This window comes from Equus asinus, chromosome 9, assembly GCF_041296235.1.
Source record: "Equus asinus isolate D_3611 breed Donkey chromosome 9, EquAss-T2T_v2, whole genome shotgun sequence".
In the NCBI taxonomy this organism is placed as follows: Eukaryota; Metazoa; Chordata; class Mammalia; order Perissodactyla; family Equidae; genus Equus; species Equus asinus.
In genome coordinates this window covers 15,251,838-15,278,913 of record NC_091798.1, presented here as the reverse complement: position 1 = coordinate 15,278,913, position 27,076 = coordinate 15,251,838, and the positions used below count along the sequence as shown (strand labels likewise).

The 27,076-nt window shown below is 43.8% G+C and overlaps 1 protein-coding gene across 12 annotated transcripts in view; it reads left to right on the top strand.

The window, feature by feature from the left end:
- Nucleotides 1-27,076, top strand: part of TENM2 (teneurin transmembrane protein 2) — a 1,160,613-nt gene that overhangs the window by 993,391 nt on the left and 140,146 nt on the right. For all 12 annotated transcript variants that reach the window (XM_070517111.1, XM_044777697.2, XM_070517110.1 and 9 more), the window contains 2 exons: nucleotides 4,985-5,180; nucleotides 11,437-11,538. In XM_070517111.1, the coding sequence (XP_070373212.1) occupies nucleotides 4,985-5,180; nucleotides 11,437-11,538 (298 nt within the window). The remainder of the gene's footprint in view (nucleotides 1-4,984; nucleotides 5,181-11,436; nucleotides 11,539-27,076) is intronic.

The window sequence follows — 27,076 nt, the reverse complement described above, 5'->3', positions numbered from 1 at the left end:
GCTTTTGGAAAATGGCCTCCTTCTAGTGTCAGCCAGGCTGCCAAGCAAGCTGGCCAGACTGCAGTCTAGGAATCCTAGAGAGTGGAGGCTCTCCTGAACCAGATGGCCTCCGTGCAAACCAGCTTCCTCCTGAGCTCCTGCTCTCCATGCCCTGGAAGGCAGTCTCTGTGTTTGGCTGGGTTTATACACCTTGTGTTTCTAGCTTCCCACCCTTCTCCAAGTGATGGCAGCTGTGAATGATGCTACGTGATGATACTCGGTATATGGTGACCTATGAGTAAGGTAACCATATAGTCCATATGAGAGCACTTCTGAGAGTGAAAGGAGGAAGGTGAGGTGTAAACTCAGACTCTCCTGGGCAGACTTGGATAAAAAGACACTCTACACATAATGGGTTGGAACTTGGCCCAGTGGAAAATATGCTGGAACTTATTATGATCTTGAACTGGGAAGGAGGAGAAGCATGAAGCCAAGAAAGCTCTGAAAGCTATGCTGAAGTAACAAATAAGTCCCAACATTTCAATGGCTTAGTTTAATAAGTGTTTACTGTTTGCTCGTGTCAAGTTTCAGGCTTTCCTCCAAGTGCTAATTCTAGGATCCAGGCCATTCCAATCTTGCGGCTCCACCATCTTGGGCTTTAAGGGTACTCTGGCACCCTCCAGAGGCAGATAAGAATGGAGAGAGGGCAAGTAGGAGATTGCAAAGGACGTTTTATGGCAGGGTCTAGAAGTGGAGCACATTCCACAGCTTATGTTCTAGTGACTGGAACACCGTCACATGCTCCCACCTAGTGGCAAGTGGGCTGGAAAGGAGCAAGACCCCAGTGTAGACAATGGCTAACAGTGTCTACCACGGCAGTCAGTAAGGAGCAGTGTCAAAGGAGGAAGGGAAGGAAGACAAGAGAAGGAGCAAAGAAAGTCCAAAGGAGGAAAGCATGCATCGTACATCATCCCACTGAGAATTGGGAAGGTGAGGTCATAATGGCCTAATAATGTCGGCTTTCAAATCTTGATGCTATATGTGAGTGCTATAACATCTTGGGCCTTGGCGTCCTATCATATGGGTGTTCTGCACTGGGTGGTGCAAGATTCAAGCTTGCCGACTGTGACTCTACCCCTTTCTCTCCTACCCAAGAAACCACATGAGAAGACAGGGGGGTGAAAGTGATGATTATTAGAGACAAAACCTTGACTATATTCCAACTCAGATTCTCTTTAGTGGAATTCGTTTGCAAATGTAGTATTTCATTCATTTGATATTTAACAAATACTTATTAATCAGACTCTGCTCCAGGTGAATTAGATGCGGCAGTGAGTTGTGATCACGATAGCAGAAACTTGAGGCTTGCTCACCATATGCAAAGTACTTACTATTCTGGGCACTGAACATGAATTGACTCATTTAATCCTTACAACAATGTTTTGATATAGATACTATTATTGTCCCCATTTTAACGATAAGGAGACTGAGGCACAGAGATTGTAATAGCTTGTGCAAGTGTCACGGCATGTGAGCAGCAGAGCTAGGATGCTAACTCAGGCAGGCCAGCTCTGAAGTCTTCCCTCTTAAGCGCTCTACCATGCGGACGAAATCCCTGCCTTCCTGAGGTTTACTTTCGTCTGAGTAGACTGACAATATACGTAAAAACGAATTCTATCATTTCAGGGGTGATAAGTGCTTTGAAAAACATAAAGATCAATAAAGGGGTACAGTATTGAGACACTGCGGACACCATATCATCTCACCCCGACATGTCCCAACGCCCTATTTGAGAGCGCCTGGCCCACAGCTTCATCCCTAAATGAAAACTGCCTTTCATGCTTCCGTGGAGGAGCTCTGAGGAGCCAGCCAAAATAGACGTCCTCTCTCTCCTCTGACAAATGCCTTCTCCCACAGTAATTTGATTGGTTGAAGAGCGAGCACGGCTGCTAGTCCTCAGCCATTTGTGTGCCCCTTGGCTGGTCAGCCAGTGCAGCAAGAGATGACGGATGCCCAAATTAATAATGAGCAATGGCCCGACACAAGTAATCACTTTCCCCAAACTTTCCCTCATGGGGGTGATATCCTGGACCCCAAATGAAGTATATTCTTCTCACCTCGGCACCAAGGAAGTTACACGCATCCCTCTGGCTGACAGCAATTTGTAGACGTGGGTCTTGGTAGTTGGACATTTACAAGGTTGCTAAGGAACAAATGCTTTGGTTTCAAAGGTCGCCAAAAGCAGCATCGGTTTGTCATATCGCTTCAAATCATCTATTTTGTCCCATAAAGACAGCTATGACCAATGGGATATAGAGTAGAAGGAAGATAAATACAAATACTCGTTTCCTGAGAGATGGGGGAAATTTCCACTCCGTAAGCAATGACCAGCTGCCATCCCCCAGATGTAAAAACCAGAACCACGCTCTTCTCTTCTTTGATCATTATGATTTGCAAGTAAGTGACTCAGCATCACGAGATACTTAATACAATGGTTGTTATCTTCCAGGCTCTGCCCGAAGCATTATGTCACGTCAGCCTTGTAACATCCCTGAAAGTTGCGAGTTATTATTCCCTAGAATGCAAACCAGGAAGAGGCTAAAAGTAGATGCCTCCAACTTCAAACACTAGCAAATGGCACAATCAGAGTTCAAACCCAGGTTTGTCTGACAGCAAAGCCCTTGCACTGAAGATTATAGACTCTTTGGTTTTCAACGATCACATTTCAGATGGGAAAAACTGGGAATTCTGGTGATGGAGAAGTCACATTAGTAGATTCCTGGAGTTTCATTCTGTGAAGTTTGTGAAAAGGATTAGAGTTGTCCATAATCTATAAAAACCTTTTTATGGAGGAGAAAGTGGTGAAAGAGAGCGTATTCCCACAGTGCTGGTTTTAGGCTGCTCAAGGCCTCCACTCGGAATTTCTCTGGGAGTCACAGTGCAGATGACGTTGCCCTGCCGTGATCTGAAAGAGTTCACAAGCTTAGTCCATTTCTACCAAGGTCTGACCGATTTTCTTGTGGACGAATAAGAAACACTGGGGTCCTCTTTGCCTTTTCCTTCAGCCTCTCTGTCCAGCCCATGGTCAAGCAGTGTCCTCTGTTCCTTAAAAATGTTCCTCTGAAGTTGTCTCCTCTTCCCATTCACTATCCTAAGGTGACTATTCCTTGTCACCTCATGCTTGGGTTTCTGCAATCACTTCCTAACTGGTCTTCTTGCTTCTTTTCATTTTCCCCTTTAGAATACCTCTTATCCTGCCTACAAATGAATTCCTCGAAACATTGCTATCATCACATCAGTCACTGCTCACGAGTCTTCAGTGGCTCCCACTTGCCCACCACGGAATTTCACCATTCTCTATGACAGGCCTCTGTTGGGTCAACTTGCTCTCCCCATCCCCCACATCCTGGTAGCCTTTGCTGTCCACTCCCTCTCTCATGGATTGCTTCCAGTTCTGAACCTGGTTTCCATTGAAATAGGGTTTAATTTAAAAAAAAAAAAAGATTGGCACCTGAGCTAACATTTGTTGCCTATCTTTTTTTTCTTCTTCTTCTTCTCCCCAAAGCCCCCGAGTATTCACTTGTATACTTTAGTTGTAGGTCCCTCTTTTTGTGCTATGTGGGACGCCACCTCAGCATGGCCCAATGAGTGGTGCCATGTCCGCTCCCAGGATCTGAACCAGTGAAACCGTGGGCTGCCAAAGTCGAGCACGTAAACCTAACCAATCAGCCACAGGGCCTGCCCCAGGGTTTAATATTTAATTGTCGGTTTGTCTGAGGCCAGGCACTGTGAGGACATGGACATTGCAGCTGAACAGACCTAGGTTCAAATTTTGGCTTGGCCATTTAGTCACTGTGTGACTTTTGAGAAGTTGCTTGACTTCTCTGAGCTTCAGTTTTTTTATCTGTAAAATAAGATACAAATAGTAGCTATTTTGCAGGGTTTTTGCAAGAATTGAATGAAATTATAATGATGGTGATGATGACGACAGCTAGCTTGTATTTTATATTTGCTCTGTGCCAGACACTGTTCTAAATATTATCTTATTCCTCACAGCGACCTATAACATAAGTACTATTATTTTCAGTTTTGCAGATGGGGAAACTGAGGCACCAGCAGGTGAAGCTAGTAAGTGCCAGATTCTCTTCCAGGTAGTCTGGTTCCAGGCCCTCATTCTTAACTACTCTGCTGTACCACCTTCCTTTAGTAAATGATCAATAAATGGAGCTGATGGGGCCGGCCGGGTGGTGCAGTGGTTAAGTGTGCATGTTCCACTTCAGCAGCACGGGGTTCGCTGGTTCGGATCCCAGGTGCAGACATGGCACCGCTTGGCAAGCCATGCTGTGGCAGGCGTCCCCCATATAACGTAGAGGACGATGGGCATGGATGTTAGCTCAGGGCCAGTCTTCCTCAGCAAAAAGAGGAGGATTGCCAGCAGTTAGCTCAGGGCTAATCTTCCTCAAAAAAAAAAAAAATTAAAAAAAAAAATGGAGCTCATAACTTAGGTCCAAAAGTCCTTATGTGAAACTCTTGGGGAGCCAGATGTGTTTTTGAATTCAGAATTTTGAGAGTTATAAAAAGGTTATATTTGGCATATGCTATATATTACAAAACACCCCAGTGGGGCCTGGAGCGATAACCCATCTTTCTCTCTCTCTTTCTATCTTTGTCTCTCTCTCTCTCTCTCTCTCTCACACACACACACACACACAAAGAAGAAGCAGCAGAAGAAAACATAATAGTTTGTGTTTTAAAGCTTTTTAGATTTCAAACTGCAGAAGAGAGATTGTGGCCTATAGTAATAAAACTATTGGCAATAATTATAAGCATAATAGATGGTGACTGTTGGTACAACTTTTGTGACTCTTGTTTTACAGGATGAACTCACAGTAACATGTACTCAAAAGTATTTCTCAGTTAACTAATGAGGTGGCAGGAAAAGGTGCTAGCCATGGACCAGGTCTGTACCCTGTTTCACACGGGGCGCTCTCTCTTCTTTTCCTAGTATGACTTCATGGAGCGTCTGGATGGGAAGGAGAAGTGGAGTGTGGTTGAGTCACCCAGGGAACGCCGGAGCATACAGACCCTGGTTCAAAACGAAGCCGTGTTTGTGCAGTATCTGGACGTGGGCCTGTGGCACCTGGCCTTCTACAATGATGGCAAAGACAAAGAGATGGTTTCCTTCAACACTGTTGTCTTAGGTAGGTACGGGATCTTGGAGGTAATACGCCGTGAAGGGAAGGATGGACACGTTCTGGGCTTCTCTGCAGAAGGCACACCTTCCAAGGTAGTTTCTACCATGTAGGAGAACAAACCAGAATCCTTAATTTAGGCCTCATAGTATCAACCCCCTAAAACTAGTCTTGGTTAAAATACAAATGCTGCTTAAATCATGAAAGGGCCACTTTGAGTTGCAAGGACTCAGTTGTGGTGAAGAGCTCGGGTCAGAGCCCCTGGCTCAAGGTCTGGCCACGCAACCTGTGTCACTCATTGGACTTTGTAAGCCTCAGTCTCCTATAGAAACTGAGAACTAACTAGTAAAATGGAACGAACTTGTTCCCACTTCACAGGGCTATTGTGAGGTTTAAATAAAATAAAGTATGTAAATCTCTAAACACACAGTAGAGCCAGAAAATACTGACTATTCACATCAGCTCAGAATTTCTCTTAAAAATCAAGGAAAGCTCAAAATAAAAAGTTAAAAAAAAAAAAAACCCTTAAAATTAAATCAGGCAAAAGATATAGACATAAGAAAAAAAAAATCGTATCTTTGTTCCCAAGTAGGTGAATCTCAAAATGTTTTAATTAAGCACTTGTCATTTTTGGCATGTTTTTAGCCCTGCTTTTTATTAGCTATCATGGGAAAAGCTAAGATTTTATCCAAAATTTATTCTCATATATACATGCCATTTCCTGAAAGAGGTCTTCAGCTTAAGAAGATTTCATGAAGTTTTCTAAAGCAAACCCTAAGAATTTTAACAGTCAAATAAAAGCTACAGATATTTTCATTAAATTTGTTTTGTCATTAGGTTTTAATCTTCTCACTGATGATAACTGATCCTGGGTAAAACATCTGTGAATCAGGGCAGATTGTTAGATCCATCTCTCAGAGGAATAAACTGAGGTTCAGAAAACCGAGTTCTTCAAGGTCCCAGGACATGGAAATGGCGGCAATGTCTTGGGCTACTGGGCTTTGCCTGTTCCCTTTCTGCAACAGCATCTTGTCCCAACAGCATGTAGTTGCGGATCTCAAGGTTCACTGGAGAAGCCAAGATAAGATGGTTTCATGAGGAAAGGCCTGGTGAAGCCAAGATTAAAGTCCAGCTTTTCTTTCCCAAGCTAACTGGGAAAGTCACTGACTTTCCTGAGCCTCAGTTTCATTTGTGGAAAGGTAGTGCCAAGTCCTTGAAGGAAAGGATGATGTGACTTCCCGAATGGAACACATCTGGAATGGAACTGGTAGTCACTAAACGAAGACCGGTGATTTTTAAGAGCACATCTTGTACAGCTGTTTTTCTATTGACTGCATTTTAAGAACTTCCCTGTTGGCCTCGTGGATTTCTCTGAGGGGTTGGTTCCCTGATTCTTGAAAGATCTATTTAAGCCAACCTGAAATTCAAGTGGTGGTTCTTCATGGTGGCCACAACTTTAGAGTGGTACAAAATCAGATAGGATTTGGTATTGACATAGGATTGAAATTAATCCTTATTCCCTCTGCTAAGGAAAGATTGGCCCTATCAGGGCCAGCCAAATCCTCTAAAGCAGGGGCTGGCACACTAGAGCCCATGAGCTGGGTCTGGCCCTCTGCCTGTTTTTATAAATAAAGCTTTATTGGAGCACAGCCATGTTCATCTGTTGGCATATTGTCTATGGCAGCTAAAACGACACAGTTGAGTAGTTGCGACAGAGACAGTTTGTCCAACAAAGCCTAAATATTTACTGTCTGGCCCTTTACAGAAAAAGTTTGCCAACCCTTGCTCTAAACTCTCGTCATAAACTTTGTATAACGAAAGGCACTAGGAAAGTCTTCCACGGTTAGGGAAATTTCCAGGATTGGGTTATACACCAGGGGGGAAAAAAAGTAAAAGGATAAAAACTAGCTCACAAAAGGAAGAAACTAGCAACACATTTGGAACTAGTTTGAGATGTTGAGATAAAAAATGATCTTTAGATTAAGAACATAGTGAGAAATTATATCCTTTTTGTCACCTTGTGTTTAAACTGAAAAGGCTTCATGCATACCTAACAGTATAGACCCCACACAGTAACTGGCTTATTTGGAGTCTACAAGGACTCAGTGAAGTGGTTAATAACAAAAACCCTAACAACTCCCCATTTATAGAGTTGACCATGTGCCAGCCTGGATTCAGCCCTCTGTGGGGACTAGCTCAGTCAACCCATTCAACAGTCACATGAGCTGCGTGCTGCCAATATTCTGTTTTCTGGTTGAAGATGCCAAGACTGAGAGAAGTTCAACAACTTGCCGAAGGTCATGCACAGCTAGGAAGATGTGGAGTCAGGATTCAAACTCTCCAGAGTTGAACCACTGGATTGCTTTGGATTCCAGCCAAATGAGTTCCTTTTCCCCTGCACAGTGAGTTTTCTGGGGGCCACATTGTCTAATAATGGCTTCTGCCCTCCAGCTCCTTTATCCACATTGACACAGACATGGTAGCAAGATGCCCCTCCCCCAGGCCATTACCCTCACTTGCCTGTCAGAGCTGGGAATAGCAATTCTCCCCGGAGGATTTCTCTTGTCTGGTCTGTAACTCAGAGAGGAAGTCAAAGGTAATCGGCCTAATAGTTGGGCAGACATCTTGATAGAGCAATGATAGTAATTGGCCTGAAATGCAAGGAAAAGAACAGTGTTTTATTTGGTTCAGAGGTTCTCCCACACATATCTATTATCAGAACATTCTCCATCAAGAGCAGCCATGAGTGCCGAAAGGCCCTGTGATGCGAAACAGAAGGAAAAATGTGAGACGGATGTCAACCAGCGATCACACTAAATGCACCTTTGACTCAGGGAAGTCTTCTGATGTGTTCAGGAGAGAAGCAGCCTGCTTGCAGAAGTGAGCTTCTTCTCAGGGGACCACAGAGCGGCATTCTTGAAGCACATGCAAATTTAGTGGAGGCCAGCCTCTGTGTGTGTAAAAATCCCATTTCCTGGGCTTACTCTCATGGCCTGCCATTGTTTCCTCAAGAAAACTTAAACCACATTGACTAAAAGGAAAGCTGGTAATATTGCAATAGCAATATTTCATCGAGTGTTGGAAAAAGACTGAAAAGGGTGGGCTTCTTTTATATTTCAGCAGTACCGCATAATTTTTCCCCTCAGAAACTGCAGGAATCCTTCAAATGTAAGACCTCGGCAAAATTAACTGAAAAATACTCTTCATTACAGTTTTTGCTTGTTTGGAATTCTCCTACCCTCCTGCATACGCAGGCATACACACGTGCGCACACAAACACACACTTCAACATCTTTTTACCAGGGACCTACAGTGTGCCGAGGATTGAGATTACCTGGTGGATGATTGAGATCTGGTCTCTTCCCCACAGAACTTGGTGAGACAAGGCAGATATGTAAAGAGGCAATTATAGGAGTTAGGGGAACACAGAGGAAGGGTACAAAACCCACGTGGAGTGGAGTGAGGAAAGAATGATTCGGAGCTAAATATTTTCTAAACAGAGAGTTACAGATGAATACCTCAGCTAAAGGGTCAGGGAGGCCTTCCAGGCCAGCAAAGAGTCTGTGCAAAGAGACCTCAGTCCTTTTGCATGGAATTCTGATGGCAAAGAGCTCCCTCAACCTTCTCTGCTTTATCTCTGAAGATGTTCCCCTTGAGAACAGGGATTTTTGACCTCAGTGATGTCAGTTTCTACCAAACCATCCCCAGACCCAGATGCTCAGTGAGAAACAATCTCAATCTCCACCTTGCTGTAGAAGTGACTTCTTAAAATGGAAGCTAAATAATGCTGTTTCTACCTTTAAAACTTTTCATTTGTTCCCATTGGTCCCAGAATAAAATCCAACCCATCCACATGGCCTACAGGGCCCCGGATGCTCTGTCCCCCTGCCTGGATCTTGCCAAACTCATTTTATATCACTTTTTTTTGTTTTTTTGCTCCCCTCCAGCCACATTAGATTCACTTCTGTCCTTTTGCACCTCAGGGCCTTTGCATAAGCTATATCTCCTGCCTGGAATACTCTTCTCCTAGCTTTTCACTTGCCTGTTCCAGCTTACCCTTAAATGCCACCTGCATGGAATAGAGAACCCATCCCTGGCCATCCTCCCTAAGTGGCTTCCTCCTGTTATTCCCTATCACAGTACTCTGTTCTTTTCAAAGCACTTATCACAATTTTTACTTGTTTTATTTGTTTGATGATTTGGGGGGGTGGTGCTGTATCCTCTATGACAGTCAAAGTTCTATGAGGGCAGAGACTGTCTCTCTTATTCACCATTGTATCTCCAGTGTCTTTTACCATGTCTTGTATAATAGGTGCTCAATTAATAACGTGAACCGTATGTCAAGAACCATGACTGGTCTGAGATCTCACCCTAATTGTAAGCTAACACATTAGCCTGCCACAGTTACATAGATGTTAGCAGAAGACGTGAAACTCCTGGGTCAGAGACAAGGGACTTTATTACTCAGAGCCATGCAATACCCAGAGCATCAGCATGTGTGCCAGTTCCCCAGGCCCCACTTCCCACAGGGCAGGGTGAACAGGGCCAGGTGATGCCCACACAAGCAGTGTGTTGCGTTACAGGAGAGAAACCCTCAGTTCCTGTGCCTGAGTCTCAGAGAATGGGCAGTGAGTCTGCCCGTGCTTTGCTCTAGAGGGAGACGTTATCTTTCTTATGCTAGATAGTTAGTAAATCCGCCCTTTGCTCTGGAGACTGACATTATCTCTGTCTCCAAAGGCTGTTCACTGTACTCATAACCTTGAGAAGGTAGTTCAGAACTAAGGCAGCTGGTGCTTCTGCTTATAAGACACTTGGAAACATGAGAGACCCATGGAGAATTGTCTCCCAACACCGTGTGAAAGTGCTGATTTTTGACCTGCAAAGGCTGCTACTTCATAGGATTCAACCTCATGCTTTTTGAATTAATGAATGATGATGAATAGATGAAACAAATTGATAGCCACTTGGATGTGTCTCAGCCCACCTTTATAGAGCCAACCTCACGGAGTTTCTTCCTGAAGTGTTAATTGTTAGACATTAAAGAAACTGGCTGGATGGACTCTGTAGTCTTTTACCTGATTTTGAAGAGGCAAATCCACTCACTGAGTTCTCCTCAGAATGCCAGAAACCAACTGGTTCTGGGAGAAGAGAGCTGAGAAGTGAAATGCTGTAGAAAGAAAGCGCTGTGCATGGTTTGCGTTTTCAGTCCAGAGTGGGAGTAAATGGGAAATTTGGTTTCAAGGGGAAACCTCCTTTACCACTCTCAGTGACCCCAATAGGAACAATTGGACTTTATAATCTTTCACGCAACATCACCAAGTCAATGGCCCCAACTCCCCAAGGGTTGTGTAAAGGTCACATTTTGGACATAGTGACTTGTATTTTTCTTTTCATCATCTTAGTAATTTGGAACTTGAAAGTCTAAATGTGTTTATTTTAATTTAAGGCAAAAATAAGGATAATAATAATTTTAAAAGAATATATCTGTGCCTGTGTAGGCCCAAATCAACATGAAAATGTTCCCAAATCCCTTTGAAGGTATTATTTGAGAGCACACATAGAAAGGTAAATCATGAAATAAGATGGCTATGCCAGTTCAAACAAATGGGAGCTAATTGATTTTCGGGAAAAATAAGATCCACAAAAGCTAGGCATAGAAGGACTTTTGTATAACCCAAAACCTACTACTTAATGAATCCCAAATCATGTCTAAATGGATCAGTCTTATGTATTTGGATTTTTTTCCCTTAAAGCAGGGAATTTTTGTACTCTACAAACCTGAGATCAGGAACAACTGCTGTCATTTGGAGAATCACCCTCTATACCTGAAGCTAAAAGCTGATATCTTACATGACAAACCAAATCTCAGAGTGACAGGATGCTTTTGGTGGGGGGGAAACTCACAGTGTTTAAAAACTTGTCAACATTCGAACATGGAAATTTTTAGTTTTTAAATCCAGATAAGTAGTTTCTTTTGAAAAAGCAGAAGTTGCAGCAAGACTAGCCCTGCATTCCTGCCCAGGTTAATCAAATGGAGAGCAGTGGTTACTTCCATGCATTGTCCAAGTTGCCCTACTCCCCACCACTCCCTATTCTCTTCCTTCACTCACTTATGCCCCTTATAAGCCCCATGTAGGCATTTGAGGTCACTACCACCAGTCTTTAAAAACAGTTATTTTTTTTAGAAAAAATGGATGGCTGATTATTAAATTGTTTCTCCAACAGGCAGAGGAAAAGGTGGTTGCTAAATTTTTCTCTTTTTCAGATTCAGTGCAGGACTGTCCACGTAACTGCCATGGGAATGGCGAATGTGTGTCCGGGCTGTGTCACTGCTTCCCAGGATTTCTAGGAGCGGACTGTGCTAAAGGTATTTGCCACTGCTTCTCTGCAATGGTTGAAAACAGAAAACAGGCTTCTCAGAGGGGCTGAGACAGGGGGCCCCAAAACAGCCTGCACAAAGATTCCGCTGGGACGTCTTGTGAGCCCAGGCATGCGGCAAGGCCTAGCCTTTCGGCAAAGGGGGGGCTTTGATATATGACAATTGGCCAATATACCTATAGGAGTAGGGCAGTTATGCTTGGCACCGAGGTGTGCTGAGAAGAAAGATTTGCTAAAAATGAGATGGTTGGATTTCCTGTAAAAGCAGAAGTGAATTACCATCACTCCTTTCTTATAATCATTAACTTCTATGTAATGGAAGATTAAGCATCTCAGGGTTAGTAAATTCCATTCATTCTGGCCAGCTATGCTCTTAATCTAGGAAGTGCTATTTATCTTGGTGGAATCGGTTTTAAATTGTATTATTAATTTATCTACGCTGCTTTGCACAGAATGGCGGGGGCCCTGGGATTCTTGGGGGAAAGGTAATATGAGAAAGAAAATGACTCTCACAAGAACAGCGGATTTAGGGGCTGCATATTTAGCTTGTAGGAAACCTTAACATGACCTTCAAGTCGCGCTGTCAGAGGCAAGTGTAGCGGAGAGCAGAGCTTCTCACACTTTTTAGACACGGTGCATGCTGACACACACATGTGTATTCTAGATAAATACGACTACAAAATTGAAATAAAGCTTTCACAAAAAAACACTTATCTTTACTCCATGTATCTTTTCTATTCTATTCTATTGCATTTTTTTTTAAATACTGGAGGTTTTTTTGTTTTTTCTTTTTTGATTAAGAGTAGCCGTGAGCTAACATCTGCCAATCCTCCTCTTTTTTTGCTGAGGAAGACTGGCCCTGAGCTAACGTCCGTGTCCATCTTCCTCTACTTTATATGTGCGATGCCTACCGTAGCATGGCTTGCCAAGCAGTGCCATGTCCGCACCTAGGATCTGAACTGGCAAACCCCGGGCCGCCAAAGCAGAACGTGTGCACTTAACCGCTGCGCCACTGGGCCAGCCCCTTAAAATACTGGTTTTAACTTACTACACTGATTCTCCACCACCAGTAGGTCTGAAAAACAGTGACGGAGAGGTTACAAGCCCTTTCTCAGGCATCAGGCACTCCTGGGTTCCAATCCCACCTCTGCCATTGAGTATCCCTGTGACCTTGAGCAAGTGGTGCAACATTTCTGAATCTCGGTTTCCTCCTCTGGAAGAGTGGGCAGTTCCTCATAAGTTCGTTGTTCGGATGGTATGAGATTACACATCCAAGGCTCTTAGCAGAACACGTTATTAGCCCTCAAAGGGGTTATTTTTACCATTCTTATTTCTGTATATCATATTTATGTATATATTTATATAATCTTCTCATTATTTTTCTGTGATCTTCATTAAAAGACCATCCTGCCTTGACATTCTGACAAGCAATTTTTAATAAAACTACTGTGTGAATGCTAAAGAGTGCCATTCCTTTTTCGCACCCTTACCACAATTGCTGGAAAAATAGTATTTCGGATATTCACAATATTTCAAAAATTTGCGATTCCCATCCTTCTGAACACTGACTGATTAGCGAATGGGACTTTTTTGTACTTGAAGTTCTGGATCTGGTCGCACACGCCTGAGACAAAATCCTAAACGGCACTACCCACAGACATATCATCTATCACACAATAACATGAAAGGTTTGGTAAACTTGAAGCCCCCAGGCAATTCCCTTGGCTATTTTTCGGCCTTAGTACACTCTGCCCAATGGCATTTGGACACATCCCCAAGTAGACAGTGGAGCCTGGAGCTCCTACCAGCTAGCACTTTGCTCAGGCTCCAAGAGCCCCGATGGAGGAGAGTGGGTGACACACTGCATCCCCTTGCCGAGTGCTTTTCCTAGCAAGGGCTTTAAAGGAGGGAAAACCTCAATATCGTTTGAATGGCTTCTCTTGTGTAATCTAATTTTCCTGGGAGTGAAGGCATTAATGAGAGGAAGGACAAAATAGTCCTTTTATATGTGGCTGCAAATGGGCTGAACACTCAGCTGCACAGCCTGTGAGCTGTAAATGTGTATTAACACTGACACACAGCGATGTATTATTAATCCTAAAAACCATGTGTGCTCTGGCTGCACATCCAGTTACTGGCCTTTCAGCCCTAAGTACCCTGGCCATTTAAGAACTCTTCGCTCTAAATCCATTTGCAGATGAGCGTCCATTCTGCATTATGGATCTGTAATGGGGTGTGCATTTAGCTGCTTAAAAGGACTCTCGGTGTGTGTTTTGCATTCACCACCTGTGCTGTGGCTGGGCACACACTCCAAGTGTGCATTAGCCATGGTGTCTAATTGATCCCTACGAAACAAATATCGAGTGGCTGTTAAGAGTAGTTACTCCTGCAGACTCAGGAGCTCCTGCAATCGGCCTTTGAACTTGCTGTATATTTTAATTTAGCTATTGATGCATACAGTGGACAGAATTGAAGCATTTAAAGAATAAAATTGCTTTCTCCATTTATTCTTGACAAAATTGGCTTAAGAGTGGTAGGAGCCAGCTTCTCCCTCTCAGCCCTAAAGATGTTTCTTCCTTAATATTTTCGAAGTGGACACAGTTTAAACTACTTCGTTAATAACACTTTCTCCTTATTCCAAATCTCCCTTTCCCAAAGTTTGCTCTTTCGGGTACCATTTTTATGATTTTTGCCAAATTCATGGACCATCAGTGTTATTATTTACTTAACATATTTAAGTCAACTCACTATGTTTACATAGATGAATTTATTTTGAAAGGAACAATGTCAAAATCAAAAATTAGAAAAGAGAAAAGAAGAACCCATTGCAATGAGTAGGGAATATTAATATCACCTTTAACCCTATTGAGAGTAACATTTTCCCTGCAATGAGCATTTAAGCCAGCTCAGCTTCTCACACGCTCATTTCGCATCAAGAATCCCAAAAGTGGACATGAGCACGTGTAAGCCAGCCTGGCTTCTAGAGAGACTCAAGCCTTGAACATTTCGTCTCATTAGTGTTGGCTCCTAAAAATTACTAAATTCACTAACTATACCTGTGTGATGAAGCGAGAAACCAGTGAAAATAGGCACACAGATTTAACCAACTTCAAGTGGGTAAATCTAATGGTTAGTGCCAAATTTACCTGTGGTATATTAAGCCTCTACTTCAGATTGTTTTTAAGTAACAACTAATAGTTATCAAGTAATAAATATGTACCAGGCATTGGGCAAAGTCCTTGATACATACTATCTTATCCATTCTCATATCAACAATATGAGCTAAATTGTATTTTAACCAATTCCCTCACAATATTTTAAGCTTTTCGTATTGAAATCATTTTAGATTTGCAGACAAGTTGCAAAAAGAGTACATAGAGTTCCTATACAGAGTTCACCTGGTTTCTCCTAATGTCAGCATTTTAAATTATCATAGTTCAATTATGGAAACAAGAAAATTAACATTGATGCAATGCTATTGACTAATTTACAGACTTTTTTCTAATTTTGTCCTTTGTTTCCTGGTCTAGATCTCACACTGCATTTAGTTGTCATGTCTCCTTAGTCCCCTTCAATATGTGAGGGTTCCTCTGTCTTTTCCTTGTCTTTCGTGACCTTGACCATTTTGGAGAGTGCTGGTCATGTATTTTGCAGTAGGTCCCTTAATGTGGGTTTGTCTGATGTTTTCTTGTGCTTAGTTTGAGCTTACGCATTTTCAGCAAGATGCTGCACCCTCCTCAGTGCATCTTATCAAAGATGCACCTCTGATTTTTAATGAGAAGAAATTTTAAACGTGATTGTGTGTGTGTGTGTGTGTGTGTGTGTGTGTACACCTTCCCCCTCTTACACATAAGGCAGAGACACTGGGAGGCTCTATCCCATTGGTCCTGTACAATTTGTCAGTGGCTATGACAAATTGTCACTCACAAATGACTTTTGAGCCCAAGAAGCTCCTAAGTGTTAGCAGGAAGTAACCTGGAGCAGACAGGATGAGGTAATCATGTTAGCAAGGGCAGAGAGCAAACACAACTTGTCCTGAGTCTCTTGCTACCCAGAACGGTGCATGCCATCTCCCGGCCGTGGCCCAGGATCATTTGTCTTCTTTCCTGATAAAAGCCCTTAGGAGGGCCTGAGCCCAAGGCCCTCCGTCATCGCAAGCTCTCATTCACCTTTGTTCCTTCGCTGACAGCTGTGCCCAGGGTGCGCGAGTTCTGCCAGTTTCTGCTACTGCAGGCAGCCGGCAGACTCAGGCCCTCCTGCCGGGGGGGAGAATTTGCCACGTTAGCAAGCAGATTCCCATCACATCCGAGCGACTGGATATGTGTCCAAGTGACAGAAATACGGATTTACGCTCTTGACCTCACGCTGCGCCTCCCATGCCCTCAGATGTGTGGTGCAGGTGGCAGCTCCTTGTCTTCTTATAAACCTGCCAGCCTGCATCAGGCATCTGAAGACGTCCTGACAGTGAGTGGAGGAATCAGTCAGCGTGCATTTGCAGGGAATTCATTCCACAATCCCACCCAGCGGGGGCTCCTGAGGGGCTCAGAAGTCAAAATGGAAGTGACCCCCACACCAAAAGAACATATAAGGGTTCTAACACATTGTTCCAAGTCGTGAGGGGACAGAACTTATTCGTGTATCCGACAAATGCTTAATATGTTCCTACTGTGAGCCAGGTACGGCACCGAGTGCCAGAAATCCCATGATGGGCAAGAGTGCCATGGCCCTGCCTTCCAAGAGCTTCCAGTCTGATGGATGCACACAATCGGCTAGTGGGAAATGTGAATGCAAGTGCAGAGCGCTCTGATGTGGACTTTCTGGGCTGTTGACATTACTAGGGAGGAGAAAAGGAAGCTTATGGAGCAATGAAGTATGGATCTCTGAAAATAACCAGTTAGTATTAGGGGATGTGCGGAAAATTCCTTGGAGAGAGAGTCTAGCAAAGCGACTACACTGCATAGTGTCTTTCAGTATAGAATTTCATTAATTGTGCAATGTAATATGCAATGTGTTCCAATTCAGAACTTGAGGAAGAACGACATTTCTTTCCCAGTGATGTGTACCGTTTTCCATCAGGTGCCTCTGCTGGCCGGCTGTCATTGTGCTTACTACTCAAGTCATCATTTAGTCTACAGTATTCCCCTTGCTTGACTTTCTCATTACTTAAATGCTATTTGTGGTGGCCTAGATGCTTTTTAATTATGATTCTTTTTTCTTTTATTTATTTTTATTTGAAGGTCTTTCGTTGACTTAAGATGCTTCCTTGGGCTGTTTATAAAGCAGCCTTGCATTTCAGAAGAGATCTAAGACTTCTGACTGTTCTGTTTTGACACTGGCTCCTCAGATGGCTTATTTGGTTCAGAGCTCGAGGCCCCAACCCGCAGCAGAAGCCTTACTTGTTAGGTAATGCACATTTCATAGCTATTAGAAATGACAACTCCTGCTGCTGAACAGCTGTCAGGGGAGGCCCAGAAATGCCACAACCACGGGAACATAAAGCCTTCTCTCTAGGGGTTGCTTTCAGCTCCTACCCAGCTTCTGTGGAGACTTGAAAAAAGGGAACGAGGATCTTGCCGTTTTTCTCCTGTTAACTGGCAAATGTACCCACTACCCAGTCCCTCTTGGGGTTCTAACACTAAAGTCAAATTAGAATCATCATCGTAGCTGACATTTATTGAGTTCTTACTATATGCCAACTGATGTACAAAGCAACTGCGTAATTATCTCGTTTAATCATCAATAGCCCTATTTTATAGATGACGATTATCCCCGTTTATAGATGAGGAAAATGAAGCACAGAGAGGTCAAGTAACTTGCTCGCGATCACTCAGCTAGTAAGTAGTATTGCTAGGATTCAAACCAGGCAGTCTGGCTAGGACTCTTAAGACCAGACCAGCCGTGAGATTAACCTCAGAAGGTGTGAGGCGTAAGGAAGATGTGCAATTGCAGGCAGTTTGTGTGGTGGTTGCACACTAGGATTTGAGTTTGAACCCAAGAAAACTTTTTCAGGAGAGGAAACTAGGGTTTACTAGGTAGAAGGTGGCAGAGCCCGCGTTCGAAAAAAGTCTATCTGACTTCAGAGCCTGCTGCTCTGAACCGCTCTCCTCCCAACCACGGGTGCATTCCATCACCTCCCTCATCCCATTGTTTGCCAATTTGTATTTCATTGACCTTCAACATACTCTCTGCTTTTCCTCTCTATCCTCACCGCCACTTCCCTGTTCACCTTGGCACCAGCCTCTCCCTGACGGCATATTTACTACTCACCATCTCCAGCGTTCTCCCAGAGCTCTTAGGCGCACGCCACTACTCTCCTCAAACACCTTCAGTGGCTCCCAATTTGCCTCCCACGATGGGGCCTAACTTTGGTTTAAGGACATTTAACTGGGAATTTGTCCCAGGCTTTTCCCCCATGCCAGCCCATTCTGAATCCATGGGACTGGGGTGTGGCTCCAGTACGTGCATTTTAGTAAGCCTCTCAGCTCTGATGCAGGTGGTCAGGGGCCATATCCTGAGAAAAAAGAACACATTGTTCAAGATGTTATTCCATGTCTTCCATGACCTAAGCTACATTAGCACTGTCATCTCCAACTAAGGCCCATGCACCATGCCTTCCAGAGACTTACCCCTCGTAAAGCATGATGGCCCTGCGTCTTCCTCTTCGTTCATGCTGTTTCCTTGGCTGGAATGTTCTCATCAATCCCAACCTTTCCTATCAAGCTGCTGCTCATTCTTGGAGGCCAAGTTCACAGGTCGCCTCCCTGAGGCACCCCCAGATAGGACCCTGTAGTCACACAGGGCTTGGCAACGTCTTGGCAGTGGTCCTTTCTTCATGCTGTGCCATGTTCTAGCTGGGTGGTTGCATCAGTTTCTCCTGCTGGGTCACAAGCTTCTAGCAGTCCTCTTTATACCTCCCTGCATCTCATTTGGTATCCAGGAAATTGTATGTGTTCTCTAAATGTCTGGTGTCTTGAATTTAGGGGACAAGGCTTATGAAGATGGAAACATTGCTGGAAAATGTGCGGGGCCCAAAGTGAGTGCTGGAGAACAAGGTTCTAATTTTTCAGGTTAATTGTGCAGTGATAAATCAGCCAACTTTGAGGCACAAATTCAAACAAGGGGTGGGGGGAGTAAAGGAGGAATGAAAAAAAGGAGGAAAAGAAAAAGACTTTACAGAAAAGAAATACCATTTATTCCACAGCTTACATGCATTACCTCGGACGACAAAGTGATTGAGAATGGAAGCTGTGGAGGTTGAATTTTGCTAGGTTCCAATCCGCGCTGCTTTAGTTAACTGTACCCATTTTAGAAAATTACTTAACCTCTCTGAGCCTCAGTTTTCTCGTCTGTAAGATGGGGGCAATGGCAATACTACCTGTTGCATTGCTGTGAGGACTAAAAAGTAAATACATGTAAGGTGTGTGGAACCATGCCTGGCATATATTAAATGCTCCCTAAATATTAGCTAGTATTGATCTTCATAAGCCTTTGGAAAGTCATTGTTATTATCCCTCTTTTACAAGAGAAACAGAGACTTAGAGAAAGTAAGCTACTTGCCCAAGGTCACACAGCAGGGCTAGATTTTGAGGCTGTATCTGGCTGACCCTGAAGCTTGTGGCCCTAATGGCCACATAGGAGAGAGACTTGGCAGGAAGAGCCCCTGCATGGAGGGTAATGACCACTCTCAAAGGCCCCACAAACAGTTCTGCCGTCTGACTCTCGCAGATGTCTCTGCCTCCTAACCTGCTTTCCCGTCTCCCTATTGGTCACTCCCCTTAGTGGATTTCCACACTCAGGGGAAGAATGACAAGCCCCGTAGTCCCCTCCCTGATGTGGAGTGGTCCTCTACCCTACCCCTCAGAGCTTCCCTGGCACAGAAGCCCCTTCCCCTCTCACAGCTGGCCTCCTTTCAATGAAAGCCACTCACGCCCACCTGTCCTTCCTGGAGCAACCGCGGATGCTCCCTAATCGTTCCTTCAGACCCTCCGTCTTTCACACGGGTCTCCCTCTGCCACCCCAGCTCCCCCCACTATCCCTATCAATGCAGACGGGCCAGGGGCCTTAGCTCCTGCCCGCGGGAGCCATTGCACAGCCCATGGCAGTTTGAAGCAGAATCCCAGGAGGAGGAGACCTTCCTCCCACCCCTGAATGGAGAAAATGTGCAGGAAGTCCTCATCAGCAAGGACCCAGGGGCAGGGGCGTGAAGTAGGCGCACTTGGTATAGGCTTTACGGAAAGGGACAGAGCAGCCACACTCTGCAGTCACCTTTGACAAAATAGCCTAAGAATCTGGGCCAGATCTTGAAGACAAAGACAAAGTATATGCCAGGCACCGTGCAAAGGGTTTTACATGAATGATCTCGTTTCATCTTCACCACATACTCTATCTTCATCCTCCCTTCACAGCTAAGGAAATTGAGGCTCAGAGAAGCTAAGGTGCTTGTCCAGGCGTGGCTTTAGAGCCATACTCATCAGAATCGCCCATTAACACACAGCTTCCTGGACTCCCCCCCGGAGCTTCTGATTCAGTAGGTCTCAGGCACTAGCATCAGCCGGAGAAGTTTAAGTATCCAAACCCTCAGACTCCACGCCAGACCTTCTGAATCAGAATCCTTGTTCCAGCACGATCTCCAGATTACTCATGTACGTTCAAGTTTGAGTCTGCACACACAGCCCTTGAACTCTGCTAAGACTGCCCAAAGAGAACTGCGGACAGGAGCAGCAGTCTCACTGTCACCTTCCGCTCCCAGCTTGCCGAGCAGCAGAAGGGGCACCTGCCTCCCCAGTCTGCAAGCTGCAGCGCCCTTTGTCTGGTGCCCCCATGCAAGGCCCTGCCCACAATCTCCAAAATGTGGCCGCTCACAGCGTTTCTCCTGCTTGTTGCATCGCCAAACAGTAATCACTTCTCAGGGTTTAAATCAGTCACCCCTCCCCCAGGTTAAATTGCTTCTGAGTCTAAAACCTTTTTTTCCTTTTTAAACTACTCAGATAGATTGTAGAGCAGCCTTAGAAAGCAGAGTGCCTCACCCTGGGGAAAGGGGCTGTAGATGTGATGTGCACAGAGTGGGGGAGGTAATGAGATTTTAGACAAACCTTTTGTACTGGGAAACAAACCAGTCTTTAGAGAGGACATGGGCTGGGACAGTGACATAAAAGAGAGTGTTCCACACTCTCCTGTCTCTTTATACAGTCAGGAGCCACATAACGACATTTCAGTCAACAGTGGACCACATATACGACGCTGGTCCCATAAGATTCGTACCATGCAGCCTAGGTGTGTAGGCTATACCATCCAGGTCTGGGTAAGTACACTCTGCTGTTCGCACAATGACGAAATCACCTAACTACTCATTTCGCAGAACATATCATTAGGTGACACATGACTATAATGCAATGATTTGGAACAATTTTCTCCTAATAACAATAATGACAATAAAATCTTATCTGTAGATTTCTTACCTATGGCTGGGCACTGTGTATAGCACTTTATATGCATTATCTCATTTTATCCTCTTAAAAATATTATGGGGGGGAGGCCAGCCCAGTGGCACAGCAGTTAAGTTTGCATGCTCTGCTTCAGCAGCCCAGGGTTTGCCAGTTCAGATCCTGAGTATGGACCTACACACTGCTTGTCAAGCCATGCTGTGGCAGGCGTCCCCCATATAAAGTAGAGGAAGATGGGCTTGGATGTTAGTTCAGGGCCAGTCTTCCTCAGCAAAAATAAGAGGAGGATTGACAGCAGATGTTAGCTGAGGGCTAATCTTCCTCAAAATATATATATATATATATATATATATATATTATGAGATAGGTAATCCAGAATTCCTGTCCCATTTTAAAGATAAAGATAGCGAGGCTGAAAATAAAGTGTCCGTAGTCACACAGCTGGTAAAAATGAAGGGCAATTCAGGCTGTCTAACTCATAAGTCTACACTATGCCTGATACTGTTCTACTGCTGGGGGCACAGCAGAGAATAAACAGACCCTCTATGTCTTCAGGAAGCTTCCATGCTTGTGGATAATGGGACCCTGATGGTTGGAAAACTTGTCTTGATGCTTGAATCACAGTAAGAATGAAAAGCGATGTCAGTCTGAACTTGAGCTGCAAAAAAGCTAACTGTGTACTCTGAAGAATTTAAATATTCATTATGTAATTAATGCTCTTCAGTCCCACACACACACACACAAACACCCGTTTTTTTAAGAACAGCTTAAGCACTTATCGATTGAGAACTTTTTATAACTCTCAAAATGGAGGCGTCCCATATCTCTACAGGTATTTTAAATGAATTGAATTAATCATAGGCTTAAAAGTCTCTTGCGATCTTCGTTAACTTCCCTGGGTTTAATTAAAACATCTGTGCACTTTTAATTTATCGATTCATCCAACTCATATGTCATGTTTTTAACACACCCCAGCATGCTCTGCATCATTTTTAACCCGATTTCCACTTAACTAAAGCAATTAAATTCACCCCGGATTAATTAAAGCATCCATACTTTCGTGCTTAAGTCAGCGTGTGCTTCTTTCCCCACATGGCTCCTGAATGTCAGAGATCTGACACACCTGATGAGTTTTTTGTCCTTCTGGAAATTCTTCCCTGAATCACTTTCTTGCTTATTAATGTGCCGTTTGACAGAACGGAAATGAGGAAGTTGGTGCACCTGAACTTTGGCGCTCTGAGCCAGAGACTCAGCCCATGTCTGTCAGAGGTGTCCTCTGATCTCCTCTCTTCACAGGGGTCCTGCTGGATCTTGCGTCCCTCTGAGACCAACTAGAGAGTTTGAGTGTTCCAGGCAGGAAGGTGGGGGGCTGTTCATGTCAGAGGCAACCATTGTGATCAGAAAGGCTGGCGATCTTTGCGTTTGTGCTTTCATGATGGCTCCTTAGCTCTGCTTTCCAAATTCCTGGCTCTTCCTACACAGACAGTCCTGTATTGCCCTGCCCATTTAATAGGGAAGGGGAAACTGAGGCACCAAGGTCAACAGGCTTCTCAGTTGGGCACGGTGAGCCAGGGAGCTATTCAGACAGTGACAAATTATCCCCTGAAAGCTAGTTTGGATGCCTGCCCCCACCAACTGTGTTTGACAGAGCCCATGTCCCCTCAGCCATGGTAGCGTTGGAGTATCAGTCTTTTAGATGGTTTTCCTTTCTGTTTGATAAGCCAAAGATTATTTCTCATTATTATTTTTATCTATACTTATTTATTTCTTAAGGAAGCTAAGAATCTCTTCATACTTTTATTGGCATTCATATTTATATTTATATGTCCTTTGCTCAGGCTTTCATTCATTTGTCTCTTTATTGATTTGTAAGAACTCTGTGTATTTCAGATATCAAGCTTTTTTGGTAAAATATGTTAAAAAAATATTTCTTCTCAGTGTTGTTCATCCCTCCATTTTATTTAGGGTGTTCTTTGTCATATAGAAGATTTCAATTTTATGTGATCCAATCTGATCTTTCTTCTTTTCCTTCTTGGTTTCTGGAATTTATGTCTTCCTTACATATCTCCCTCCTAAGAAAATAAAATAAGTCATCAATATTTTTTCTAATACTTTTATAGGGCTGTTTTCCTGTTTGGATCATTAATCTACAAATTTATTTGTGAATACAGTGTAGGGTAGAGGTCAAACTTTCTTGTCTACCAAATGGATCACCAATTGCAGGGACCTAGGGAGAAGTGAAACTCACTTTCCTGACACTGTTCTGCTCAGCCCCGAGCTAAGCCCACAGTCTCGAAAGACAATGGGACATCAGTTTTGGTTTCAAGGACACTGAACTGTGTGTGCCTCGCCTCCGTGACCCAAATATTATATCAACAATTGCTTCAGGAGGATTGAGGCATCTTCATTTCTCCATCCCTTTTTCCCTACCACCTAACCCAGCTGCTAGCACAGATTAGCTTATTCGTAAGCGTTTATTGACTAACTGGGCTATAAGGAGACCAGCTGTGAGTACTATTTTGACAATTTACCCAGAGTACTAGGTTCAAGTATTCTCAAGTCTCTTTTCCAAAGGCGTTTTCAATCAGATTTGAGATCATTTTTAAAAGATACATTATTTGAAATCCCCTTGGCACATGTAGGCTAGCCCACAAAGGACTTGGCAGGATGCAGGCATTTTCCGTCTGTCTGTCTGTGTGACTGAGCCTCTTCAACCATCGCTACCTTTTCTCCACGTGTTCTCTCTACTGCAAGCTCCCAGTGGATGAGACTTGTTGTACTTAAAACAGCAGACACGGGGGGCTTGTCGTATTACTTCCCACCGAGTAAATAACACTGATAATTCATCTCATTCCTTACAGAGAACTATAGGGGGAGAAAAAAAAAAAAACTCCAGCTTGATCATTAAAATGAGCTTTACACCATTTAGGTGAATCTAAATTGTGTCATTTTTTTGTCATCAGCCTGTTAACTTGTCAGTCGTTAGTGGCAGTGGTAATTTATTTTTCTTCTACGCGAGTCTTAGAGCTTCCATTTGCTAGATTTAGTAAAACAGGAATAGTCACTTTGTACAAACATTTTAGTTAATTTTAAATAGAAGCTTGAATGCACAATGTTCTGCTCCTGTAAGTCTTAGGAAGAGGAGAGAGAGACAGGGGCATAAAACAGTCCACACGTGATTCCAGAACTCCCTCACACCCACAACCAGAGAAGAACGGGGGAAGAAAAAGAGGAGGTCTTGCCATTAGCATTATCTGATACTCTTCTGGTGGTGGTGGTGGTGGTGTGTCCATTTGAGACCCACTGCATTTTTAATTTTGTTAACCCCTGAATCTCCCAGTTTGGAGATTCGGTTTGGAATTTCATGAGGGAACATCTGTTCATTGCAAACCAGGTATCAGCTACTGTTTTGAGTCCTTGCACACATTATCACACTTAGTGTTCCCATCAGCTCTGAGAGACCATTTTTTGAAGGGGAAATTGGGTCTCGGAGAAGTGCAGTAATCTTGCCAAAATCCTACAGCTGGTAAGTGATGGGCCAGGTTTTGAACCCAGGTCTTTCTGGCACCAAAACCCTTGCTCTTCCCACTTCTATTTGATATTACATCCAGGTAGGGTGTAGAGTCAAAATTGTGTGTCCTATAGTGTGTGTATCATTAAAAAAAGTCATGTAGATTTAGTGATAGTAAAAAATATCAGAAGAGTGATTAATACAGGAAGTCCCCACGTCACATCCAACCTCTCAAATGAGGATCAGGCTGAGCCTTACATACTGAGATGCTCTGGGTTGAGTCATGTCTGAGACTGAGTCAGTTTCCCTGAGGGGAAGTGTTCTCCCTGCAGGTCAGCCCAGAGACCACTGGAGGGTGCTCATCTGGCATTTGCAATCTCTTTGCCCCAATGGCAAATGGATTACTAGAGAGCTTCACTCTAACCTGCCTCCCACTTTTTTATGTGACATCAGCCAAACCATCGAGTGCCCTGCTTTCCAGAGAACGTCATAGTGTTTTGCATTTTTTACCACACTCCCAGTGAGCATACAGCAAACATATTGAAGGAAGGCTGCATTTAGAATGTGGAGAACTCTCTGACCTGACTATTCTCCTTTTTTTTTTTTTGCTAAGTAATTTAAGTAGGTCACACTTTAAATTTGATTTCCTAGGCACTTGGTTTTAAATAAGATCTATTCTTACCTTCTAGACACTCCTATTTTTTTTCCCACCACTTTGAGGTGATGCAGAAGAGAAACAGTTTCAATATGAATAAAGAAAATAATCCTAATTGTATTTTATCAATTGATAAAGACAATAATTATTTGCTCCTTACTTTCTACTCTCTTCCACCTTTTGGGAGGAAGGAGAGTGCAATGGGAGCCCAATGGTGGTGATTTGATGGAGCTTTCTCTGCCATCCATGACAGCTTGTCCCATATATAACCTTCAGGTCAGAAACAGCCCTGGGAAGTTCCTCTCACTAGATATGTGTAGCCACACTTCTCACTGTCTCCCTATTTCAGTGTGCAAGGGGGGAAGTGGGTAAGAAGTGATGCAAATTCTAGTCTTTCCACCAGGAATTATCTTCAATATCACCTCGATCAGAAATGGCAAGTGAGTTTTCTCTTGAATGCCGACTCTGCCTGCTTGCAAGTCTCAGCCAGGGCACTGAATTGAAGGTGTGGAGGCTCTTTCCAGGCTCAGGGGGACAACATGCCACGATCAATTAATGATCTCTTCGGAGGTGCAGGAAGGAAGACTAGTAGTTCATGTGCACACATTTGCCATCCCTGACGTGGCGCTTAGCACAAGTCTCATGGGGAACTGACATGGAACAGATTTACTTTGACTTCAAAGCCCTCTCAAAACTTCGAGAAAGCCCATTAGTTCTCATGCTGGTTCTTATTTCCACAGTCCCTAATTTGAATCTTGGGGATCCTGAGTTCAAAGCTCTGTCCTCTACTCTCTCTTAGACAATCAGCATGAGTAGCAACTCTATATGGATCTCTGCTTCAATATCCTGGAAATAGAAAGATGCTCCTTACATTTAGAGAGAACTCATCTAAATTTAATATGTAGCTTCGATGTTCTCACTTTTGAACTCTTTCTTCTCCTCTGGTAGATTCATGAGTATAAGAATTCTCCTTGGAATTGTATGTGTCCCCAGTAGTTTTACACTGATTATAAAGCATGTTTGTGGGGAACAGCCCCTCAATTATATGTGGAGATCTTTTTGTTTCAGGTCAGTTTACAATTAGAGTAAAACATGCACTTCCCCAGAAAAAGGCATTGCATGTGCAACATGAGGTCCACTCCAGACGTTGTTCTTTCCACATCTTTCATAGATAGCTGTTTGGAGCTTGCCCATACCCCCACCACTTCAGAATCCCTGAATATCAGGAACATAGGAGAAGTATTCACTTATGCCAACATTGGTAAATGCAGCACTGGAAAGAAAGCAACAATGATACACATGGTCCTGTCCTTGAGCAGTTTACTACCCGTGTCTTTGGAAAATTAGACAATCAGAGAAGGAAAGTTAATTACCTTGTAAAAACTGAATAGAAACATGATGAGCGGGGATTGGTATGGTGGGGTGGGGCCATTGACTAGGGAGTGATCCAATAGATATGTAACCACTTCGTGGGACGGGGAGACCATTTGGGTTGTACGCACACGTGCACATGGAACCTGTGCGTTCCAAATCGCAGGTAAACCGGAAGTCGGTGAAGCATCTCTGTTGATCATTTCTGAAGGTCTCTGAATGCCAGTTCCATAGCCTGGAGCCATATCCTCATTTTAGGCCCACCTTAGAAGCCAGGTTGGAAAGTTAGGTTCTTTACAAACGGATTCTGGAGTGAAAACTCCAGAGCCTGAAGGCAACCACTGAAGTCCCACTCTTGATGATCTCTAAAAGGGCAGAATTGGGACAATTGAGGCCAAACTGGTGAAAACTATTGGTAATCTCATACCAGACATCCCCACTGATTTTCAGCCTTCTTCCTGTCAAGAGATGCAAGAGAGTCCCAGCTGAGACGCCAGCTGCTAGAGATTTCATGTATTCGGCCTGCCCTCCTGATTCCTGCTTTTTT